The 18,668-nt window shown below is 55.9% G+C and overlaps 7 protein-coding genes across 7 annotated transcripts; 3 read left to right on the forward strand and 4 right to left on the reverse strand.

Moving 5' to 3' along the window:
- Positions 1-115: 115 nt before the first annotated feature.
- On the reverse strand, positions 116-2,758 carry L969DRAFT_15657 (uncharacterized protein; the record flags this gene model as incomplete). Its single annotated transcript, XM_014714234.1, has 9 exons — positions 116-245; positions 302-417; positions 472-592; positions 646-865; positions 916-1,005; positions 1,065-1,297; positions 1,356-1,474; positions 1,533-1,601; positions 1,994-2,758. 9 exons carry the CDS (start codon positions 2,756-2,758, stop codon positions 116-118), a joined length of 1,863 nt encoding a protein of 620 aa, XP_014569720.1.
- A 224-nt stretch (positions 2,759-2,982) lies between these two features.
- L969DRAFT_92860 (uncharacterized protein) lies at positions 2,983-3,667 on the reverse strand (the record flags this gene model as incomplete). Its single annotated transcript, XM_014714729.1, has 4 exons — positions 2,983-3,260; positions 3,319-3,341; positions 3,402-3,568; positions 3,617-3,667. 4 exons carry the CDS (start codon positions 3,665-3,667, stop codon positions 2,983-2,985), a joined length of 519 nt encoding a protein of 172 aa, XP_014570215.1.
- A 566-nt stretch (positions 3,668-4,233) lies between these two features.
- On the forward strand, positions 4,234-4,688 carry L969DRAFT_92861 (uncharacterized protein; the record flags this gene model as incomplete). The annotated part of the gene is made up of 3 exons (XM_014714730.1): positions 4,234-4,371; positions 4,424-4,553; positions 4,600-4,688. 3 exons carry the CDS (start codon positions 4,234-4,236, stop codon positions 4,686-4,688), a joined length of 357 nt encoding a protein of 118 aa, XP_014570216.1.
- On the reverse strand, positions 4,602-7,821 carry L969DRAFT_85440 (uncharacterized protein). The gene is made up of 4 exons (XM_014714731.1): positions 7,076-7,821; positions 5,547-7,023; positions 4,714-5,499; positions 4,602-4,665 (listed from the first exon to the last, which is right to left on the reverse strand). Exons 1-3 carry the CDS (start codon positions 7,757-7,759, stop codon positions 4,940-4,942), a joined length of 2,721 nt encoding a protein of 906 aa, XP_014570217.1. The 5' UTR covers positions 7,760-7,821; the 3' UTR covers positions 4,602-4,665; positions 4,714-4,939.
- A 3,674-nt stretch (positions 7,822-11,495) lies between these two features.
- On the forward strand, positions 11,496-12,898 carry L969DRAFT_85444 (uncharacterized protein). Its single transcript, XM_014714732.1, has 5 exons — positions 11,496-11,673; positions 11,736-11,862; positions 11,919-12,295; positions 12,355-12,676; positions 12,733-12,898. Exons 1-5 carry the CDS (start codon positions 11,526-11,528, stop codon positions 12,830-12,832), a joined length of 1,074 nt encoding a protein of 357 aa, XP_014570218.1. The 5' UTR covers positions 11,496-11,525; the 3' UTR covers positions 12,833-12,898.
- Positions 12,899-12,965: 67 nt separating this feature from the next.
- L969DRAFT_92866 (uncharacterized protein) lies at positions 12,966-13,242 on the forward strand (the record flags this gene model as incomplete). Its single annotated transcript, XM_014714733.1, has 3 exons — positions 12,966-13,021; positions 13,073-13,176; positions 13,226-13,242. 3 exons carry the CDS (start codon positions 12,966-12,968, stop codon positions 13,240-13,242), a joined length of 177 nt encoding a protein of 58 aa, XP_014570219.1.
- On the reverse strand, positions 13,108-18,661 carry L969DRAFT_85445 (uncharacterized protein). The gene is made up of 6 exons (XM_014714734.1): positions 17,887-18,661; positions 17,727-17,835; positions 14,184-17,678; positions 13,982-14,126; positions 13,226-13,932; positions 13,108-13,176 (listed from the first exon to the last, which is right to left on the reverse strand). The coding sequence occupies exons 1-5, from the start codon at positions 18,399-18,401 to the stop codon at positions 13,364-13,366; spliced, it is 4,833 nt and encodes a 1,610-aa protein (XP_014570220.1). The 5' UTR covers positions 18,402-18,661; the 3' UTR covers positions 13,108-13,176; positions 13,226-13,363.
- Positions 18,662-18,668: the final 7 nt, after the last annotated feature.

The following is an 18,668-nucleotide window of genomic DNA, read 5'->3' on the forward strand; positions in this document are numbered from 1 at the left end:
AATTTGACGGTCAAGAGCAAAGTCGGACAATGTCAAATATCATTTTGACATCGCCGGCATCGTGACGCTTCCTCGGCTCGCGTGTTCGCGTCACAAACAAATAGTCTCGTTAGGCTCATGCTTTGACATCACTGACACACTCCCATGAGCCTTTGAGACTCTCCTTCCAGAGCGTGACCACGCCATCCCCGCCCGACACTGCCAGGACCTGTCCGGCTATGCTCCAGCTGACTCTCCAGACCACACTGCGCGAATTCATCAGCTACCTGTTTTTTGAAGCACAGACCGCATTGCAGCTCACTCTGCAAATTGACCGGGTATCGTGGATGTCGCGCCAGCCGCTGTGCTAGGATCGAGCTGCGTTCGCGTCCATGGCGCACCGGGTCGGTCTTGAATATGGATAAAGACTTGCTTGTCCTGTCGTGACTCGAGGATTAGCACGTTGAGATCTTGATGAGGATCAAAGCTGACCTGTCCTGCGCTGGCGAGATAGCTTTTCGGCATCCCGATATTGGGTGCCCATGCGACATCGCGAACCCAATCTGTGTGTCCTTCTAAAACTTCTTCTTCTGCCCAAGTCTTTGTGTCGTCTCTGGCCGGCCGTACGATCAGCTCGTTCGCAACGAGCGGATGACTTTGGCAAACCTCCATCCCCAGATCTTGACAAAGCCGTCACATCCGCCGCTTGCGAATCGACGAACGCTGCTCACCCCGCCTGGCCCAGCCTGACCGTTCTGCGCTTGCGGTGCGAGCGCGGCGGATTGGGGCTGGATGAGCGAGCCAGGCATAGTAGCAGGTGCCCAAGAGACAGCATTGCAGCCTATCAGATGGGCGACAAAGAGCGACGCGTCCCATGTCCCATCGTCTGCGTGCTTGTTAGCTCGTAACGAGGGCGCGACAGGGTGGGAGACTGACTGTTGAACGTGAGCACGCTGACTTTACCATCGCTCGAAGCGCAAGCGAGTATCGGTCCGAGCTCGTGCGGTGCCCAGCTGATCGAGTTGACTGACGTTCGTGTAACAAGCATGAGCAAATCGCAAGATACGTGAAGCTCCTGAACTTACCCGAGGCATTATGCAGCGTGTGCTCCTTGATCTTTGACCAACTTCCGAGACCGGCTTGCGCCTGATGACCGTATGGTCCGGCTTGATAGCCATAGCCTTGCGCAGACTGAGCCGGTTGTGACGGTGCCGGTGATTCTCGCCAGACAAACACTTTGCCGTCATACGAAGCAGAGGCAAGGATGCCGCCAAACTTGGGGTGTGCCCATGCAATCTGCCATACCGGCCCGTCGTGCCTGCATGCATTCTGTTCTTCAGCCTAGCCTGCCACATTCGTACGGGGACAAAGCTGACCCTCTGAGCGTGTCGACGAGTGCGTACTGGCCGTTGGGCGTGACGTCAAAGACTTTGACTGTGCGGTCGCTAGAAGCAGTCGCTAGCCGCTTGCCATGGAAGTCGAGCTGCGCATCGTGCTGCGAGTGACTCGTATGAGCTGTAGAATCGAAAAAGGTCAAGGGCGAGACAACGAACGATCATATCCTCGTGGTGCGTTTCCACCTGGACAGAAGCACTGTCGCCCGCATTGTTCGGTCCTGGCACCTGCACGCAAGTCCGTACGCTCAGTGATGAAGATTGTTCGATACCAATCGACGGACCATCTCTCTCGCTCGCCGTCACGGTTTCGCTGACTTGAAGTACTTGCGGCGCGTCGCTAGCGTTGCTCGCTGCAAGCTGCAAGGTAGATGGACACGTAGGCTTGGTATAGTTCGTCTACGCAGCGCGTTCCTGTACTGGTACAACAACAGAGCATATGCATTGTCGCACATTGGGACAACAGCTCAAGCAAGGAGCTAGACCGTTCGCGCAGGCTGGCCTTTGACAGTGACGTGTAGCAGATCTCTCAGCTCTGTCGTCGCGCCAGAGCTGCTAATCACTCGCAGATAGCGCAGAGCATGTCTGCCCGGTGATACTGCAAGCCACCGTACACGCACAGACTGGCACGTTCCAGGCGCAAGAGGGCCAAGCTTGACCCGATTCTCCAGTGGCACGATAGCCGTGGTATCGCTCTCATCTGATTCTTGAGCATCGCCGACCGGCTCTGTAAAGTCGAATATGAGATCGCAGGTGTGTTGCGTGCGGTTGACGACAAAGAGCTCGATGAGAAAGATGTCGAGTAGCCCAATGTGTTCCGGAATTGGCAGACTGACTTGCTCATCCATCTCGACCGAATCTGCCAGAGGTACGAGCGATACGGTCAGGATGAGGTCTTTGTCTGGTGCATCTGGTCGCTCGGGCGCAGGTATGCGCCAGACCCAGTCGCCGCTTTTGGGTTGTTCCTCCGATTTTCGTCTCCATTTGATGCTCAGCCGCACGGTATATAGCCGTTCGGTCGGACGATGTTGGCTTATGGCAGACAGCCGACTGAGTGACCTGGTCATCCCGACACCAGAGAGCAAAGGTTCGCTTTGCTTGGGCTGCTCCGCGAGCTCGTCCATCTCGAATATCGTCGTCGGGCCAACATCGAGAAGATAGCATAGTCCGAGCACGTCGCCGTCACTCAGATCGCTCGGATGCGTCTTCTGAAGAGGTCTGAGGCGCTCTTGAGGCACGCCATCGACCGTCAGCTCGACTGAGACCACATGGACCGCGTCAAACGCCGTCAGTTCGACATCGAGCAGCGCGGGCTTCTCTTGGCTCGATGGCGGTACGGCCCTGATCGTCGCTTGAAGAGCCCTCTGCGCGTCATCGTTCGTCATGTCTGCCGATCATGTCTTCATGCCAGGGGAACTCTGCGTTCGCTGAACGGAATGCGCGCGTCTCTGAAAGCTTTGACAGGTGTCAACATGTCAACGATGTCGAGCGGCATGGCGTCCGCCTGTCCACTCTTTCGAATCCTCAAAATGGCACGAGTCTTGCTCACCATCATGTGACCGGCCACATCAGCCAAGCGTCCTCGTATATGCATATGTCACGTGAATCATCATGCCAGAGACGCAATCTCTTCCATAGGCACTCCACGAACCCTGAGCGAGCTCGTCGAGTCCGGACTCGACCGAAACTCGTATCCTTTCCAGCCAATCTTGGCACCGTATGCACCCGCGGCAGGGTTGACGACTTCGTTGAGAGGACACGAGCACTGTGTGACCGTCTCCGGCATGATCTCTCGCAATATCTTTCGAGTGCAAGTGTTCATGTAGAAGCTCGCCTCGCTCGGATAGCAGTAGAGTGCCGAGTACTCCGTCACCATCGTCGCGCTATCTGTTCAGGATCTGTTTTCAGCTTGTCGGTCTACACACAAAACTGATCAGGGACGCACCATACCACGCCTCAAACTTGATGCTGAACCCCGGCCCCCTCTGACGTCAGCGACATGCGACAGGATGAGCATCAGCGACGCACTGCCATCTTTGGATATGTGAGCAGCAATCAACCCAGCCCGGATCCGTAGGTCGCTCGATGTTCGTCAACGAGACAGTCACCGCGTCACCCGTGTTCTGAAGAATGCTCAGCCGGTGGACCAAGAACTTGTTGGCGACCTTGACGCTGAGTAGGTGGCCGGCATAGGCCTGCTCCGAGATTAGCAGACCAGTGGGGCTGACATATCAAAGACTGACGAGTGTGATCAGCAGGCTGCCCGGGTGCCTGTGAGAGATGCTAAAGTCCATGTCGTCGATGCAATAGCACTGCTCGGCGTGTCAACCCGGTCACAGCAGGATGGTCACACTGCTCCGACATCATAATCGACTGCATTGCGATCAGCGTTCGTTCAATCAGCCGCCGCTTGCCAAGACTCACACTTGAGCTGGTAAAATTGCACCCAGGCTGATCCTGGCCTGCCCTCGTTCGGCATGACGTCTGCTTGTCGCTCGATATGGTCTGCTACATGCGCAAACGCAGCCCTATACTCTGCCGTATCCGCAGTCTCGCTCAGCCCTCTCGCTTGCTCCAACGTCACATATTCGGCAAGCCTGCCCTGCAAGCACAGACAGGCCAGCACCAGCAGGCAGAGCACGAATCGCATCGTGCAAGGCGATCAAGGAAACGAACGAGAGGACAGTAACCATCAATCTGATCAGGAGCCACTCTCCTTGCCGCACGACCTCCTCATGTCAACTTGACGACGCAGTCTCCTCTCAGATTCATGTTTGCCCAAGCCCTCCTGCTTTTCTGTGCGACATTGCTTGCCCGATCATGGCCCACTCAGCCAATTGAGCGGAGTTACACGCCTTCGATGTACGGCACAGGCTGGTGTCCGCCCTCTGCAAGCTCTACGACGCGCCACTCCGTAGAGACACCTGTCCTGCGCATCAAGCTTATCACCTTGTCTCCCGGAAGCACAGAGACAGGCTTCAAATGTAATCCGTACATCGTGAGCTGCTGTTGGGTCTCGTAGCTCATCATCTGACACAAGGGGACCAAAGTACGCCCAACAGAAACCAGAACCGTTCATCTGCTTGCCTTACGCTTTCCCCAATATACAGCCCGGTACAGATGACTACTTTGTTGCTATCTACATGTCTGTCGTGCCCACCTCGTTTCCCGACATGGACCGTAGGTCGATCTTTGATCCGCGTTATCGGCTAATGGAGACTCGCAGCGACGGCGTTCCATACATGCTGCGAAGTCCAGTTCGAACAGCGCGTAATTGCGAGCTGGTCGGAGCGTGAGCTCGCTATTGCCAAGTAACAGAAAGCTCGCTGAGCTCAAACAGACCGAATCCAGGACCAAGGCTGCACGATGACAGTCAGATGTGGCGGTCGACCGAATTACCCGGCAATCTGTACGCAAGTTTACCCACGAGCGTGTAAGCACATCCGATACCATTGTCTTTCGCTCATCGTCCGGCAGTCATACAAAGTTGCGAAAGAGTCCAATGCGCGTACAGTCCAACCCAGATGCGGCGGGTCGGAGACCGGTAGGCTCAACGAACAATGCATTCACACTTGCGATGAGATGCGCAAGCTCTGAAGACCTCCAATGATGGCATCCGTTGGGTCGGGATTGCCGGCAAAGTCATCCAGCTGCTCATCATCATCATCATCCTTGACGCTCGTGATGTTGAGGCCGTTCTCGTTGGCGAGATGCAAGAGACAAATGAAGCAAAAGCTCGTGCTGATCTCTTCCATCTTGTCCTTTGGATATGTCTTTCGCAAGCCAGTGATGACATTGTCGAATGTTCGCGCCGGCTGAACAGTACCGACAGGGGCAGCTTCGAGCGGAGGCAAGATGTTGAGCTCTTTCCAGATATTCTCCTTGAGCTTCTTGACGTCAACTCGCTTTGCCTTTTTGCTATACTCAACGAATTCCGGTCTGACACGCTTGACTTCATGTTGCGTCGCTGCCAGTAGGTCGTCACCGCCTTGCTCCTTGATGCTCGCGTCCGCGCCGATCTCGCCTTCTGCGCCGTCGCCCATGCCCATCGGTAGATCATCAAATTCGTCGGGTTCGTAGCCTGGCTCGTGGAAGAATTGGGATTCAAAGGGCAAAGCGGGCATGCCTGCAATCACCAATCAGCTGCGTTCCTTTGTTCATGACAGAGCGTACCCTGATCAGCATCATCAAAGTCGTCTCCGACTTGCGCTGCATTGTTAAGGCTCGCCTGTTTTGCCCAATAATCCGAATCGATCTCTTCAGTATCCTTCTGCGCAGCAGTGACAACGGTAGCAATGCGCGAGCCATGCCGCCGCATTGTCACTTCCGCTCTTGGCTTCAGGAATAGCCTCAGCAGCTGGCGTGAATTGAATTGCATGTCGTCTGGGAGCGTGTGATCATCGCGCGACCGAGCGGCTGTCTTCTTCGACTTGCGACGTGTTGCTGGCAAAGTCGTGGACGCAGAGGATGTCTCGAAAAGCTTCTTCGATGCGATTGGAGCTGGGCTGAAGAAATCGATCAAAGAGCTCGCCTTGTCCTTCTTAGTCTTCGCTTCGCCGTCTGCTATCACAACCCTCTTGGGCGGAGGAGCTCTCCGCATCTTCCAATGCTCGGGCCCAGCCCAGTTCTTCGCAAAGGCATGGTCAAAGTAGTCGAACATCTCGTCGCCGTTGTTGCCTTGGCGCTCGTTCATGGCCAGCATGACCTGGCGCTCGTTGGGCGCAGTACGAGGATCAAAGGCTTCTAGCGGTCCTTGAGAATTGGCTCGAGAAGTGTGGGCACCGTCATCGTTCTCATCCGCGCCACCTTCTGGCCCGCTCATGCCCCCGCCGCCGCCATCATAATCGTCGAAGAAGTCCATGGTCGGTCCCAGGGAGGCACCTCGCTCGCTAGTCAAATCGGCTGCCATGCTTTGTAAAGCATCAGAAGGGTTAGCACCCAGTGCGGTCTTGAGCGCAGACAAGTCGAAAAGCGAATCGTCTGCCGAGAATTTGAAGGCAGCCATGCTCGGACAAATGCTCATCCCGGCAAATTCGCCCTGATCTGTCAGATCGGGAGGCAGCAGGCTGAAGAGGTCTGTCAAGTCCAGCTGAAGGCTTGGCTCGGCGTGAGGCTTCCCTGCCGCCTCACTAGACTCGTCCTGCTCTTGATCATCGACAGCAGCGTCGCCCGAGTCGAACACAACGCGCAACTTCTCATCGCAGCCCAGGTGGTTCATGAGTATGCCGGCTGCGCCCCCTTCGTCAAAGTCTGCACTCGTCTTCTTGAACAGTGGATCGACTGTAAACTCGAGATCGAAGCTTTTGACTTTGAGCTTGTCATATGAATCTGCGAGCGTAGGCGCTATTCGTTTGGCTCGCTTTCGCCGCCTGTTCGTACCCTCGCCTTCCTGATCGTCGCCTTCTTCTGCTTCGTCATCCTGGTCGGCGAGCGATGAAGGCGAGGCGTCATCTGCCAAACCAGACAGCAGCTTGCCCGTCTCTGTCGCGACGGAATCGACACGAGAAGTCCAGATCTTTATGCAACCCTCGAGTGTGCAGCTTGCTTTCTGAAAATTGATAGACGAATCGCCAGGTCCATTGCGCAGGAGCGACATGTCATGAAAGTAGTCAATAAGTGCAAATGCCCATGTATTGCTCGAATTGATTTTCTACCGCCACTCGATGTCAGCATCACATACGTGCTTGCGGATACAGACGTACATTATCGGTAGCAAGCTTCATCCATTCTTCATAGTTCGTGTTCATGACCTCGACACTGATCGACGGCAGTGGCGGTCCTGTGTCTGCTGATCCCACATTCGAGGCCACGCGCCGGGCGGCGGCGGCTGCGAGTGCGCCTACGCGATGCACGGGAGCTTGACCCATGCCAATTGCCGCCGACGATCCGGACGGGGAACCCACTTGAGACGTAGAGGCTTCTGTCGGATCTGCTTGACTGGATCCTGCGGCAGTCGAGACGCGTCTTTGGGCCGATAAGGACGGTCTGCCGCTAAGACGTTTCTTGCCTTTGGCTACACCTTGCGGGGAGGAAACATTTCCGTTCGTATGTGACACGCTAATCGATGGCAGTCGTGTAGCAGTCTCCAGTCGCGAAGGAGGACGGTTGAGTGAGACTGGCTCTAGGGGTGCGCGTTTTCCCAGGGCTGCTTGCGCAGGCCTCTTGCCCTTGACGACTGCTGACACGCTCTTCGACGGTTTTGAAAGCCTAGGAGAGGCCTCGCCGTAGCTGTCACTCCCGCTAGTCGACGCTACGCTAGCTTGCTGCTCGTCAGATGCTTCGTCTTCAGAGTCGCTCAGGATCCTTCTTGCTGGCTTTGCACGTGTCTTATTAGCTGCCGACCGAGCTGGAGGCAGCGCAACGCCTCTGCTCACATCGCGCACCATTGCAGACAGTCAGTGCATTCCGCCTCGACGAGCCTACAGTTTGGATTGACCTTGGTCACGTGCTCTGAACGCGCGACCGAAAGTAAAACCACCGCCGCAAGCGATGCGAGGCGCTCGAGCCTCTTGCATAGGCAAGCGAGATCTCAAGAGCTCGTGCAAGTGACACTTGTGCTTGCATTCGATGCTGTCATGAAAGAGAGGAGCTTGTCGCTATGCCACCTATTGACCGTCGTCCTCTTTGTTGCCGTGGCTCAAGCTGCGCCAGACTGGCAAGACGATGCTACTATGCACGCCAGGCAAGCTAGATTTCATGGTTAGCAGCATTGTACTGATGACCAAGATGTAGATGGGGGCAAGCCACAACGCTGATCGGTTCATATCTGCTGGTATACGGCGGCAGATCCGGCAGCGGTAGCGCTGGCTTGACAGGCGGCAAGAATACAGCCGATCTCCTTGCACTCGATCTTTCCGACACCTTCGATCTATCGAATGCGCCATGGCAGGTCTATACGCCCTCTGATTCCACAAACACATGGGATGACTTGTCCTATGCTTCACTCGCTAACCTGCCCTCCTCGGGCAATGCGCTCCTTTTTGGCGGGGATGATGCAGCGGCAGCGCTACCGACCGGCAACGACTCGAGCAGGATTATCAGCTTCTCAGCACCCACAGCGCTCTCACAGGGCGCCTCTGATATTTCCATTGCCTCATTCGCCGATGGGTTGCAGCCCTCGCGTAGGATACGGCCAGCTACGACGACGCTGCAACACGAACAGCAGGACATCGTCTACCTATACGGTGGACTGCGCGATGATGGCTCGGGCATCGGCTTTGCTGAGCTCTGGTCGATGACAGCAACTTCATCGCCCTTCGCGACCACCTGGAACTCGCTCAGCACGGCTGCAAGCACAGTCTGGCCTCCGATCCTCTCGGGTCATACTTTGACGGCGATCATGCTGGGTAACAGTCCAACATTGGTCCTTCTCGGCGGTCAGATCAGCACGAGCTACGGCGCGCCATCAGGACTGCAAACTCTTGCGCAAGTCTGGTTGTTCAATGTTGGTCTGGCTACTTGGTCGTCATTGAACACCACATCCACGAGTCCCACTGCACGTCAAGGTCACGTTGCCTTAGCAGTGCCATCTTCGATCGCCACAAACATCGCTGGCGCGAGCCAGGGCTCAAGCATCTGGATCCATGGAGGCACAAATTTGGTCTCAACGACAGCATACGCAGACAGTGCGCTGCTGACCTTCTCGAGCGACAGCACGTCTGCTTCGTGGACCATTCCACGTCAAAGCAAGAAGCGTGCATCTATGACGCCATCTGCGCGCTTTTATCACTCGGCTGCGCTCGTCGATACTCAAGTGATCGTTGCATTTGGTAAGCCTTCACAGTTTCGCCGGACAGCATACTCAAGCGTTCATGCAGGATACGGCAGCGATGGCCCTGCAGATACTGAGACATATGCTTATGATCTCGTGCAAGGCGCGTGGCAGAGCACCTTCACACCCGTGAGCGCATCGAGTGCAAGCAAATCTGCGGCCCCTGCTGCCACCTCCTCGATCAGCCGACAAGTCACAGTCGCACCATCATTGAGCGGCTCTCAGACTGCTAGCCCTGCCTCTGCGCAGACTTCTGCATGGATCGTACCGGACGAAACGCAGCCGAACGCAAGCGCAGGCCAGGTTTCGCCACAAAGTACTCCCGGCCTGTCTGGCGGTCTTGACGGTAACTCCAGCTCGGCCGCAAATGGACAAGCCAATAAGTCAACTTCGACGATGCAGATAGCCGCTGGAAGTGCAGTCGGCGTTCTTGCACTGCTCGTCTTGGCCGGAACAGCGGTATACTTTATCAGGCGGCGGAGACGCTATGACGAACCGCGCATGCTCCTCGACGGGCCTACCTTGCACGATAGCCCCCCAATGCGATCAGCGGACTTTGAAAATCGAGGTCTGCGGAAAGCAAGCGTCAATAGGTTGCGAAAGTCTTGGGCAGGCTCAACGCTGGGTAGATCGACAAATGGGCAGCGGAGGTGGGACATGCTGGAAGACGAAGAGTCACTGCACTCTGAGCCTATTGGACGAGTATCGCCTTGCGACGAGGAGGACGAAAAAGAGGGACCCTACGCGGCACCGGGTTCGAGCGGTCTGCGCGTGACGAGCTGGTCGAGACGACATCATGTCGGCAGAAGCGAGCAGGGCGAAGTGGACGAAAAGATGGGCCTGTATCCTTCAGACCGTGAGCCTGACGATATCGACGATCTCGTTCGAGCGGGCCAAAAGAACAGATCGCTGTCACAGAGCATAGGCGCAGGTGCTGCTATGCTGGGCAGATCGGTTGCAGACAAATTGATGGGCAGGCAAGCTTCGTTCACGGGCGATGGTGACGAGGAGATCTCAGAGCGCATGATGAGAGCAAAGTCGAATGCCGGTCAATGGTCAGGCAAGACGGCGGCATCGGCACTAGCCGCTGTGATCAATCGTACCCAGCCTGCACCGATTGCTAGACCTCTTACTCAATCTGCCCGAGGGCGACCGCCCAAAACAGCCGCAGCTCTTCAGTATAGCACCTCGTCGAGTGTCTATCCCGGCAGCAGCCATTCGCCTGCCTTGCTGTGCAACTCGACAGCGAGTCAGCAACGAACGTTTGAGCCGCTCGTGCGATCGCACAGCTGGTGGGAGAAGATGACCGGTGCAGCTTCCCAGCCCATGCTGAAGGCGTCAGGCGCAGATGCCATGATACGCGACCCGACTCGGTTGTCCATCGTACCGGAGCTGCCTTCGCCCGCTCTAGGTTCGACTGAGCTGGCGGGAGGCATACGACAGTCTGTGGCGTCTGATGCTGTATCGCTTCGATCGGATGGGACGGCACATCTGGAGGACAGGCTCGCTTACCTCGAAGTCGTTCAGAGGGTCCGCAGTCCAAGTCAGGACGATCTGTCAGTCTCGACGGGAACGATCAATTCAGATAGGGGTCCTTCTGAGCTCGAAGGGAGCGTGGTCTGGAATGGAGCCGATTGGGTGGCCACGCCTCGCGTCGGGCTGGGCGCGTCAACATTCAGTCAAGCGAGCATCGGGCGGGGTCTGCCACCTCGTGCGTTGCCGGCACTGGCCATGCCAAGCTCGCCAAACGCTTCGAGGAGCAAGGTCGTGCCTGTTCGGCCAGGGCAGGGCGTGCGAGAAAGAGTGCGGGAGATCGAGTCTCGTTCGTCGAGCCCTGTGCTGGGCAGTCCACGGACGCCTGAGCGAGCACGCGCGAAGATAGAACATGGACTGGCGAGGAAGCCTGTCCTCTTTGTCGCCAATCCGAGCGAGTAGACGACTGCATTCTATACACTGTTGTACATGACACCCTCTTGCCTTGTCGTTCTCTCTCATGCTTGAGACAGGCTGACCCGGCGGGCGATGAGCTAGGGCAGCACTCGTGTGAGGAGGCTAACATACCCACGGATTCGATCACAAGCTAGGTGCGAGCATCTCACCGTACTGTCTGAAGAAGACGATGGCGGCCGAAAAGAGACCGACGGCGACGAGGAGCTCGCTGTTGGCTTTCCTCTTCTCCGGATCCGTCGTCTCTGACTTCCACAGCTGTTGGAAGTACGACTTGACCTCTTGGCCGTCTTGCGCTTGGCTGTTGATCCCTCTGCCTGACATCTCTTCGACTTTGCCGCCGAGCCTGTCAAAAGTCAAAAGTCGAGCGCGAATCGAATCGAATTGAGTTCGGCTTCGGCTTCGGCTTCATTCGCCTCGAACGGCCGACGATCATGGCGACAAGAGCGGGCTTGAGATGCTCACAGACTGCTCTGCGACTGGCTCGGACTCCCCTACAGTCTCATGCGATCCGGTCAAGAGCTTTCTCCTCGAGCAAGGCAGCAGAAGCAGCAAAGACACTGCTCTACATCGAACACAAAGGTCAGTGACCCGTGAAGGGATCAGTCTGTCCATCGGAACTCACCATTTGCCGCGCTTACCAGAGGGCAAGCTCAACCCGGGCGTGTATAATGCCATCACGGCAGCTCAGAAGCTGGGAGGAGAGATCACTGGACTCGTCGCGGGCGCAGAAGCCGATTCTCTCGACGCCGTTGCTCAAGCGGCTGCCAAGTTTGTCCCGACACATTGCTATGCAAGCGCTCCTGCTCATGGGGTTCCACGTTCAGGTATCCGCTGAGCAAGATCGTGGTCATGTCAGCCGACACGCTCTCGCACAGTCTCGCCGAGCCTCTCGCGCCTCTCATCGTCGCACTCGTTCAGAAGGAAGGCTATACCCACGTCACGACAGCTCACACAGCACAGGGCAAGAACATCTTCCCTCGCGTGGCAGCCCTGCTCGATGTCGCCCAGATCAGCGACGTCATGCAAGTCGAATCAGAGGATACTTTCGTCAGACCGATCTACGCCGGCAACGCGATTGCAACCGTCAAGAGCAGCGACAAGATCAAGGTCTTCACCATACGTACGTCTAGCTTCGACCCCGCCAAGGAATCTGGCGAAGGTGCCTCGATCGAAAAGGGCGAATCCGGTCAGGTTGGCAAAGGTGAGATCTCTAACCTGTGCATTCATCAGGCAGCTCGCTGATGTTGCATGTCTGGACAGCCATCGCCGAATGGGTATCAGAATCGCTCACAAAGTCTGAGCGGCCCGATCTCGGTTCAGCAGCTCGCGTCGTCTCTGGCGGTCGGGGTGTCAAGAACAAAGAGAACTTCGATAGCGTCATCATTCCGCTTGCAGACGCACTCGGCGCTGCCGTCGGTGCATCTCGTGCAGCTGTCGACTCTGGCTACGCAGACAACAGTCTCCAAGTAGGTCAGACAGGCAAAGTTGTCGCGCCCGAGCTCTACGTCGCCGTCGGTATCTCTGGCGCTATCCAACATCTCGCAGGTATACGCGATGCAAAGTGTATCACCGCAATCAACAAGTACGTCTACCTCCTCCAACCCTTTGATCACCAACATGCTCATGTGAAGACAACAGGGATCCCGAGGCACCCATCTTTGAGGTCGCCGACTTTGGTCTCGTTGCGGACCTCTTCAATGCCGCGCCAGAGCTCACAAAGGCTGTCGGAAAGAAGTAGATGCATTCCTACTGTCGTATTCGTAGCCCTCCTCACTTCCCCTTTTTGCCACCCCCGCCTCCGCGTCTTTATATTATTGGTGACGCGGCGATACGAGGTCGTGTGAGCACAGCACTCTTCTTGTCGTTGCACGATGGCGGATCCAGCGACAGCCATCAGAAGCTCTCGAGGAGGCCGAAAGACCGTACTGTGAGTGCCCCGCAGCTAGGGCACATGATCCGTGCTGATTGGCGATGGCAGAGTGCTCGGACTGCCGGCTCTTGCATTTGCGTACTATCAGTTCCAGAAGTCTCAATCACAAGCGATGAACAAGGGCAATATCGGTCATCCCGATACTCTGCGGAGTATGTTGCCGTTCTCTGCAGCTGGTCAAGCTGATCCTTTGCAACACAGGCGGCGGAGGTATCTGAGGAGCACTATCACGATTCGTTGTTGTCCTGTCCTAGCTTGCACGATACTTGATGCATCATTCACAGACATGCAGCTTCTAGAGCGATATACAACGACAAGAGCGATACACAGAAAGATCGGCTAAGACGGCATTGTGCTGACTGTCAGATTGGGTAGAGACGCAGCGATGGCGCTGACTTCTAGATCGTCATCGCTGTCGGTCATGAGAGCAATCTTTGGCGCACGTCCCAGATTGAGATGCGAATCGAGGGCGCTATCATGGGCATAGACGTGAGTAATGTCGCCAGCCTCGTCAGGGAGATTGTCGAAAAGCTCAGCGTCCGTGCTGCACGCAACATCGATGCCTGGGCTTTTGCGCACAGACTTCAGGCCGGGTACCCCTCTCGATACGTCGATTGCATCGGCTTCGGGTGTGTCGCGAATGCGAGAGAGCTCTCCGGTCTTCCAGTCTCGCAGCTGCGTGACATTGTTCGCGTGAACATCGACGCCGATCAGATTGAGCTTGTCCTCTTCTGTCCATGCAGCGCAGTGTTCGAGGGCGGCTGCTGCCGTAAGCTGCTCGGCAACCGCCTTGGATCGATGCGAGCGTCGACAAATCTCTTGCTTGCGAACCTCAAAGACAAATTCGTGAGGCGCGTCTAGCGAACGCTTGACGCCGCGCAGAACCATGCTTTTGCCCGCTCGCAGCTCTGTTACGAGGTTCATCAGTCTGATCCGTTATGCAGTAGCATATCGTACCTTGCTTGAGATGAGCGAGTCGTGACACAGGATCGGCTGGCATATTGGGTGAAATGTATTGCATGAGGGGCCCCAGGATGCGATCAAAGTACTTAAAGACGAGCTCGGGGTCGCCACCAGAATCGACAAAGATTGCACCAGCTATCTGACAGGAAGACACGTGATCAGCCTGACCAATGTGCACATATCGTGCGCGACTCACTGCCTCGACGCAATCGCCCAAGACTTTTGGCGGGTCCCAAAACCAGACTTGCTCGCAAAATTCTGCGGGCGGCATTGCTTCGGCCTGCTGCTGAGCGATCTCGAGCTGATCTGTAAACTCGTCTGCATTGTGCAAAACGTATTCGCCAAGTCTGAGGCGCAGCATGGCAACGTAGCCCAGCGTACCATTGCAGACCAGCAAGGCTCGCAGTCGCGAGAGCTGTTGCGGCGTGATGCCATCGAAGCGAGCATAGAGACGCGTGATAGCCCAAAAGTCGAGCATTGCATCGCCGAGAAACTCTTCTCGCTCGTAACTCGGTGTAGTCGGCGACAGGTAGCTTCGATGCGTCAGTGCCTGGATCAGGCAGTCGTTATTGCTGAACGAATAGCCGACGAGGTCTTCAAGCTCGCCGATTCGCGGACTGACCGATCGCTCTCTGCGCCTTGCTTCGATCGATCGAGATCTCCAGCTGGCGCCGTCACCGAGAGGAAGATTGAAAGCACGAGCAGTGTCCATCGCCATGGACAGTCCGCCCGTCAAGTACGCCGCTCCCAAAATCGACTCGATGCAGTCGGAAAGAGCACGGCGTTGTATTTTGCGCTCGAATTCGCAGCCATCGCCCATATCGGCGGAATGCTCGGCGTCACGCGGAAGCCAAGTGTTGAGTCGCATACGCTCGTGAATCAGATACTTGCCGAGCGAGCTTTCGACTGCTTTGTGGTGCAAGTAGACGTTTTCGACTGAATTTGTTCGCAAGCATGTCAGGGCGCCTTCCGACTTGAGCGGATAAGCGAGATAGAGGTGCACTGATGTCAACACTTTCAGAACGGAGTCGCCGAGCGTCTCGATAGATTCGTACGATCGTCCAACCGCGCTGCCAGGCAATGTAAGCGCTTCGATCATGCGATGCATCGCAATTGGTGGTAAACGCAAGTCTCGTATAGCAGCGCGTGCTTGCAGGCAGTCACCAATATTGCGTAGGAATGCGGGCGCAAGCATGACGATCTTCCAATCTGCTGCTGATAGCCGGCTACTGAAGCACATTGATGCCGGGACCGCGCACTGCAAGCCGAATTTGCGAGGATGTAGATCGACAGGCAAGAGGTTATTGCAAACCTGCGGCCAAGGATCGAGATGAATCATGATCTCATCAGATGCGACTTCGCCGTCACGGAAGTTGAAGACGACTTTGAGCCATGTTTGGTAGCAGTCCCACGCGAGCATCTTGGTATCCGTCTGCAACTTGACTTGACCGGGTGGCAGGAGCCGTACAGGCGCAGATAGCGGACTCAAATCCTCTCTGACAGTAACAAGATTCCAGAGTCGCGAGGTGGTCATCCGACGGAACGGGCAAACAATCAGCTCGCCTGCTGTGTGTCTTTGAAGAGGATTGAAGGGCACGAGAGGTGCTCTTGCGATGGCCCAATCGATGTCCAAGCCATCGTCCGCCGTGACCAGAGGCGCAAAGAAGTGATATAGCTTGGCTTCGACATCGCGACGGCAAACGCCAACTTGGTACAGAATACGCGTATAGGCATCGAGCACAGCCAGAGCTTCCTGCCGGGCTTCTTCCGTCGCGAATGTGAGAGTGCGGGAGCCTTCTAGCGTGAAAGATGTCGAAGGCGTGCTTGTGCCAGGTTCTTCATAGATGTGCAAACGCTCGTCGAGATCGACGTTGCGACCGCACACAAACCCGATTCGCTGCTGCTCGCCTTGCATCCGAACGAAGATGATCTCATGCAGATACAGAGTCTCGTCTTTGCGCCAAGCATTGCCGTAGAGTCCTTCCGACTTAATGCGTATGGTTTCCGGCACCGCACCAACGTCAATTTTGCGCCCATCTGCATCGTGCACGTCCAGTGTTGCGTCGCGACTCGTCTTGACGCCTCGTGTTGCAGCTCGATTGTTTTCTTCGTAATGCGGAACCAGGCGTTCATTGATGATACCCGCTTTGAAGAGCAGGATGACGGCTTCGAAAGCGGCAAGAGCTTTCGCGGCGCTCCGGGAAGATGCTACAGCTCCTGTGATCGTGCGATGGTGCTCGTAGAGGGTGCCTACGGGCGGCAGAATAACGGTGGCAGCATAGTCGCCGGTGTCGGTCGATACGATCTCGTAGATCGGCTGCTTGAATAGTTGCGTACCTTCTGATCGCTGACCAGCAAATGCTTGGTTCAGCGTCATGACCGACGAGGACAACGTAAGCAAAGCTCCGCTCGAGGGTACTAGATAGGTTGGCGTGGCGCTGACAGTTTCACCGTTTGAGAGCTCGCCTTCTTCGAAGATGTCGCGCTGACCTGTATGATCAAGCATCTGCTGCTCACTGGCCGTCAATGTCTGCCAGTCGTATTCTTCGCTGGTATCGGCTTCTGCGAGGACGAGGTAGTCCGAGTTGACAGCTCTCGCTCTTCCTCTGGACTGGATGTAACCCACAAGGGTGCTGACAGGATCAAAGCGGACGATAAGGTTACAAGAGGAGAGATCGAGTCCCTCTTCTGCGACCGAAGTAGCGAAAAGCGTGTTGCACCGGCCCTCGCGTATACTCTGAACAGGTTTGAGCTGTTGCTTAGGTCGCATTACGCCCTTGGCCATGTCTGCCGGGTTGCCGGTCGTAGAGCCTACGAGATAGTTGGTACTGAGGAAATCTAGCCAGGCCGCTTTGCTGACAATGCGCTGTAGCACGGCGGTCTGGTAGCGCGTCTGCACGAAGATGATGGCTGTAAAATCTTTGCACGCGCGATAGGTCTCCAGGTGGTCGAGCAGTATGCGCACTTTTTGACTGATGTCGGAGGAAGATGAGTCGGCAGAAGCCAAATGCCCGTACCATGCCGTCGACGGGGAATCTGAGATATGACGTTTGCCGCTTTCGGTCAGCGTGGTATGCTCGAGAACGTCGACGAAGCTGCTATGCAACAGACAAGCTTCGTTCCAATACTCTTGCGGGACATAGTCGATCTTCACGGCGGCATCACTTGTCGATCTTGCAAGAGCCTGTGCGAGTGCCTCGCAGATGTAGATATCGACGCCAAGAAGACCGAGACGCTCCTTGACTTGATCGATTCGTTGCCAGAACTTGAGATCCAGCAGAGACGCAATGGAAGATGATTCTAGCCGGATTTCGAAGGGCGTCTTGATGCCAGCACGATCGAGACGATACGTGAGACATCGTTCGCTTGGCTTGCGGTTGTACTGAGCGAGTTCGGCTGCATGCTCTTTGACTTCGACGAGCGTTGCGTCCATTCGGCGCTCGAGGTCGGAAATCGCTGACACTAGATCAGAAGCTGTCCACACAGGTGAGGCTGTCAAGCCGAGGATGCGAGGCAGTCGATCAGACATCTCAGCTTCTGATCGGGCAAGCTTGCGCTTTAGTGGATGGTAGAATTCGTCCAAGATATGCGCGTAGGGATGCTTTTTTCGAGCGTGATGAGCTTCGTCGAATATCAGAAGAGCGATGTTCTCTATTCTCCAGAAGGCAGATCTGAGCACGTTCAGTAAGATCTATGAGACCATCAATCTACGCGCCTCGTCTGTAAGCGTAGGGCGTACCTGTGGCGTCATCACGACGACGTCTGCGAGATCGAACTCGATTTGCCAAGTTCGAAGATCCCAGGCACTGACAAGCATATCGCCTCGAAACCCACGCACTTGCAGCGATCTGCAAACGTAGCCAATTAGCCTGCGGCGCACCATCGATAAAGCAGCGCACGTTTGTTCGCGTATGGCCGCGACTTGCTGGTTCACGAGCGTAACGGTAGGCACAAGCATGCAGAGCAACTTTCTGGAAGGCCTTTCTTGGACCATCATCTCGCGTCTCAGCCTTGCTGCCTCGTACAGAATGAGCATGACTGCGACGAGCGTCTTGCCTGCTCCGGTTTTCATGCGGATGATGGTATTGGACTGTTTCGCTTTCTGAAAGAGTTCATGTTGGTACTGTCTGACTCTTACGCCGTCAGTCTTTGTCGGAAGATCTGTGTCTTCGGTGTCTTGTGCCATTGGTGAGTCTGACGCTCGTCTGACCTCGAGCGAGTCTGTTGAGTCTGTCGCGGTTCTTGATCGTTTCGAGCGACCCGAGCTCGAGATGACATCGCTATTGCTACCTCGCAAGCTTCCTTGGACATAATCAGAGTGGGGCGAAGTGGAACGACTGAGTGAGCGAGCGTCATCTGAGCTGCCGTCTGCAGTGAGAGCGCGCTTCCTGACGGGCAGCCGCGCTGCAAGCATTGTTTGAGTGGACTTTCTACGGCTGAAGAAGCTACCGGAGACTCGTCAGCTGCTCTGGTCCTACCTTGCTGTCGCTGCTTGGTGCGTGGCAAGCTCTGACATTGGCCAAGAGCACACATGGACGGTGCGGCTACACAGACGCCGCTGATCGAGCTCGAACTCGTCGAGCTATATACGCGCCATTCTTTTCGAGCTTTGCTAGCAGCAAGGGAGCTCCCAAAGAGCAAATGAAGCAGGACCGAGAGCGGCCTGAATCTCACGCCCCTG

This window comes from Mixia osmundae, assembly GCF_000708205.1.
Source record: "Mixia osmundae IAM 14324 unplaced genomic scaffold scaffold_2, whole genome shotgun sequence".
NCBI classification, from domain to species: Eukaryota; Fungi; Basidiomycota; class Mixiomycetes; order Mixiales; family Mixiaceae; genus Mixia; species Mixia osmundae.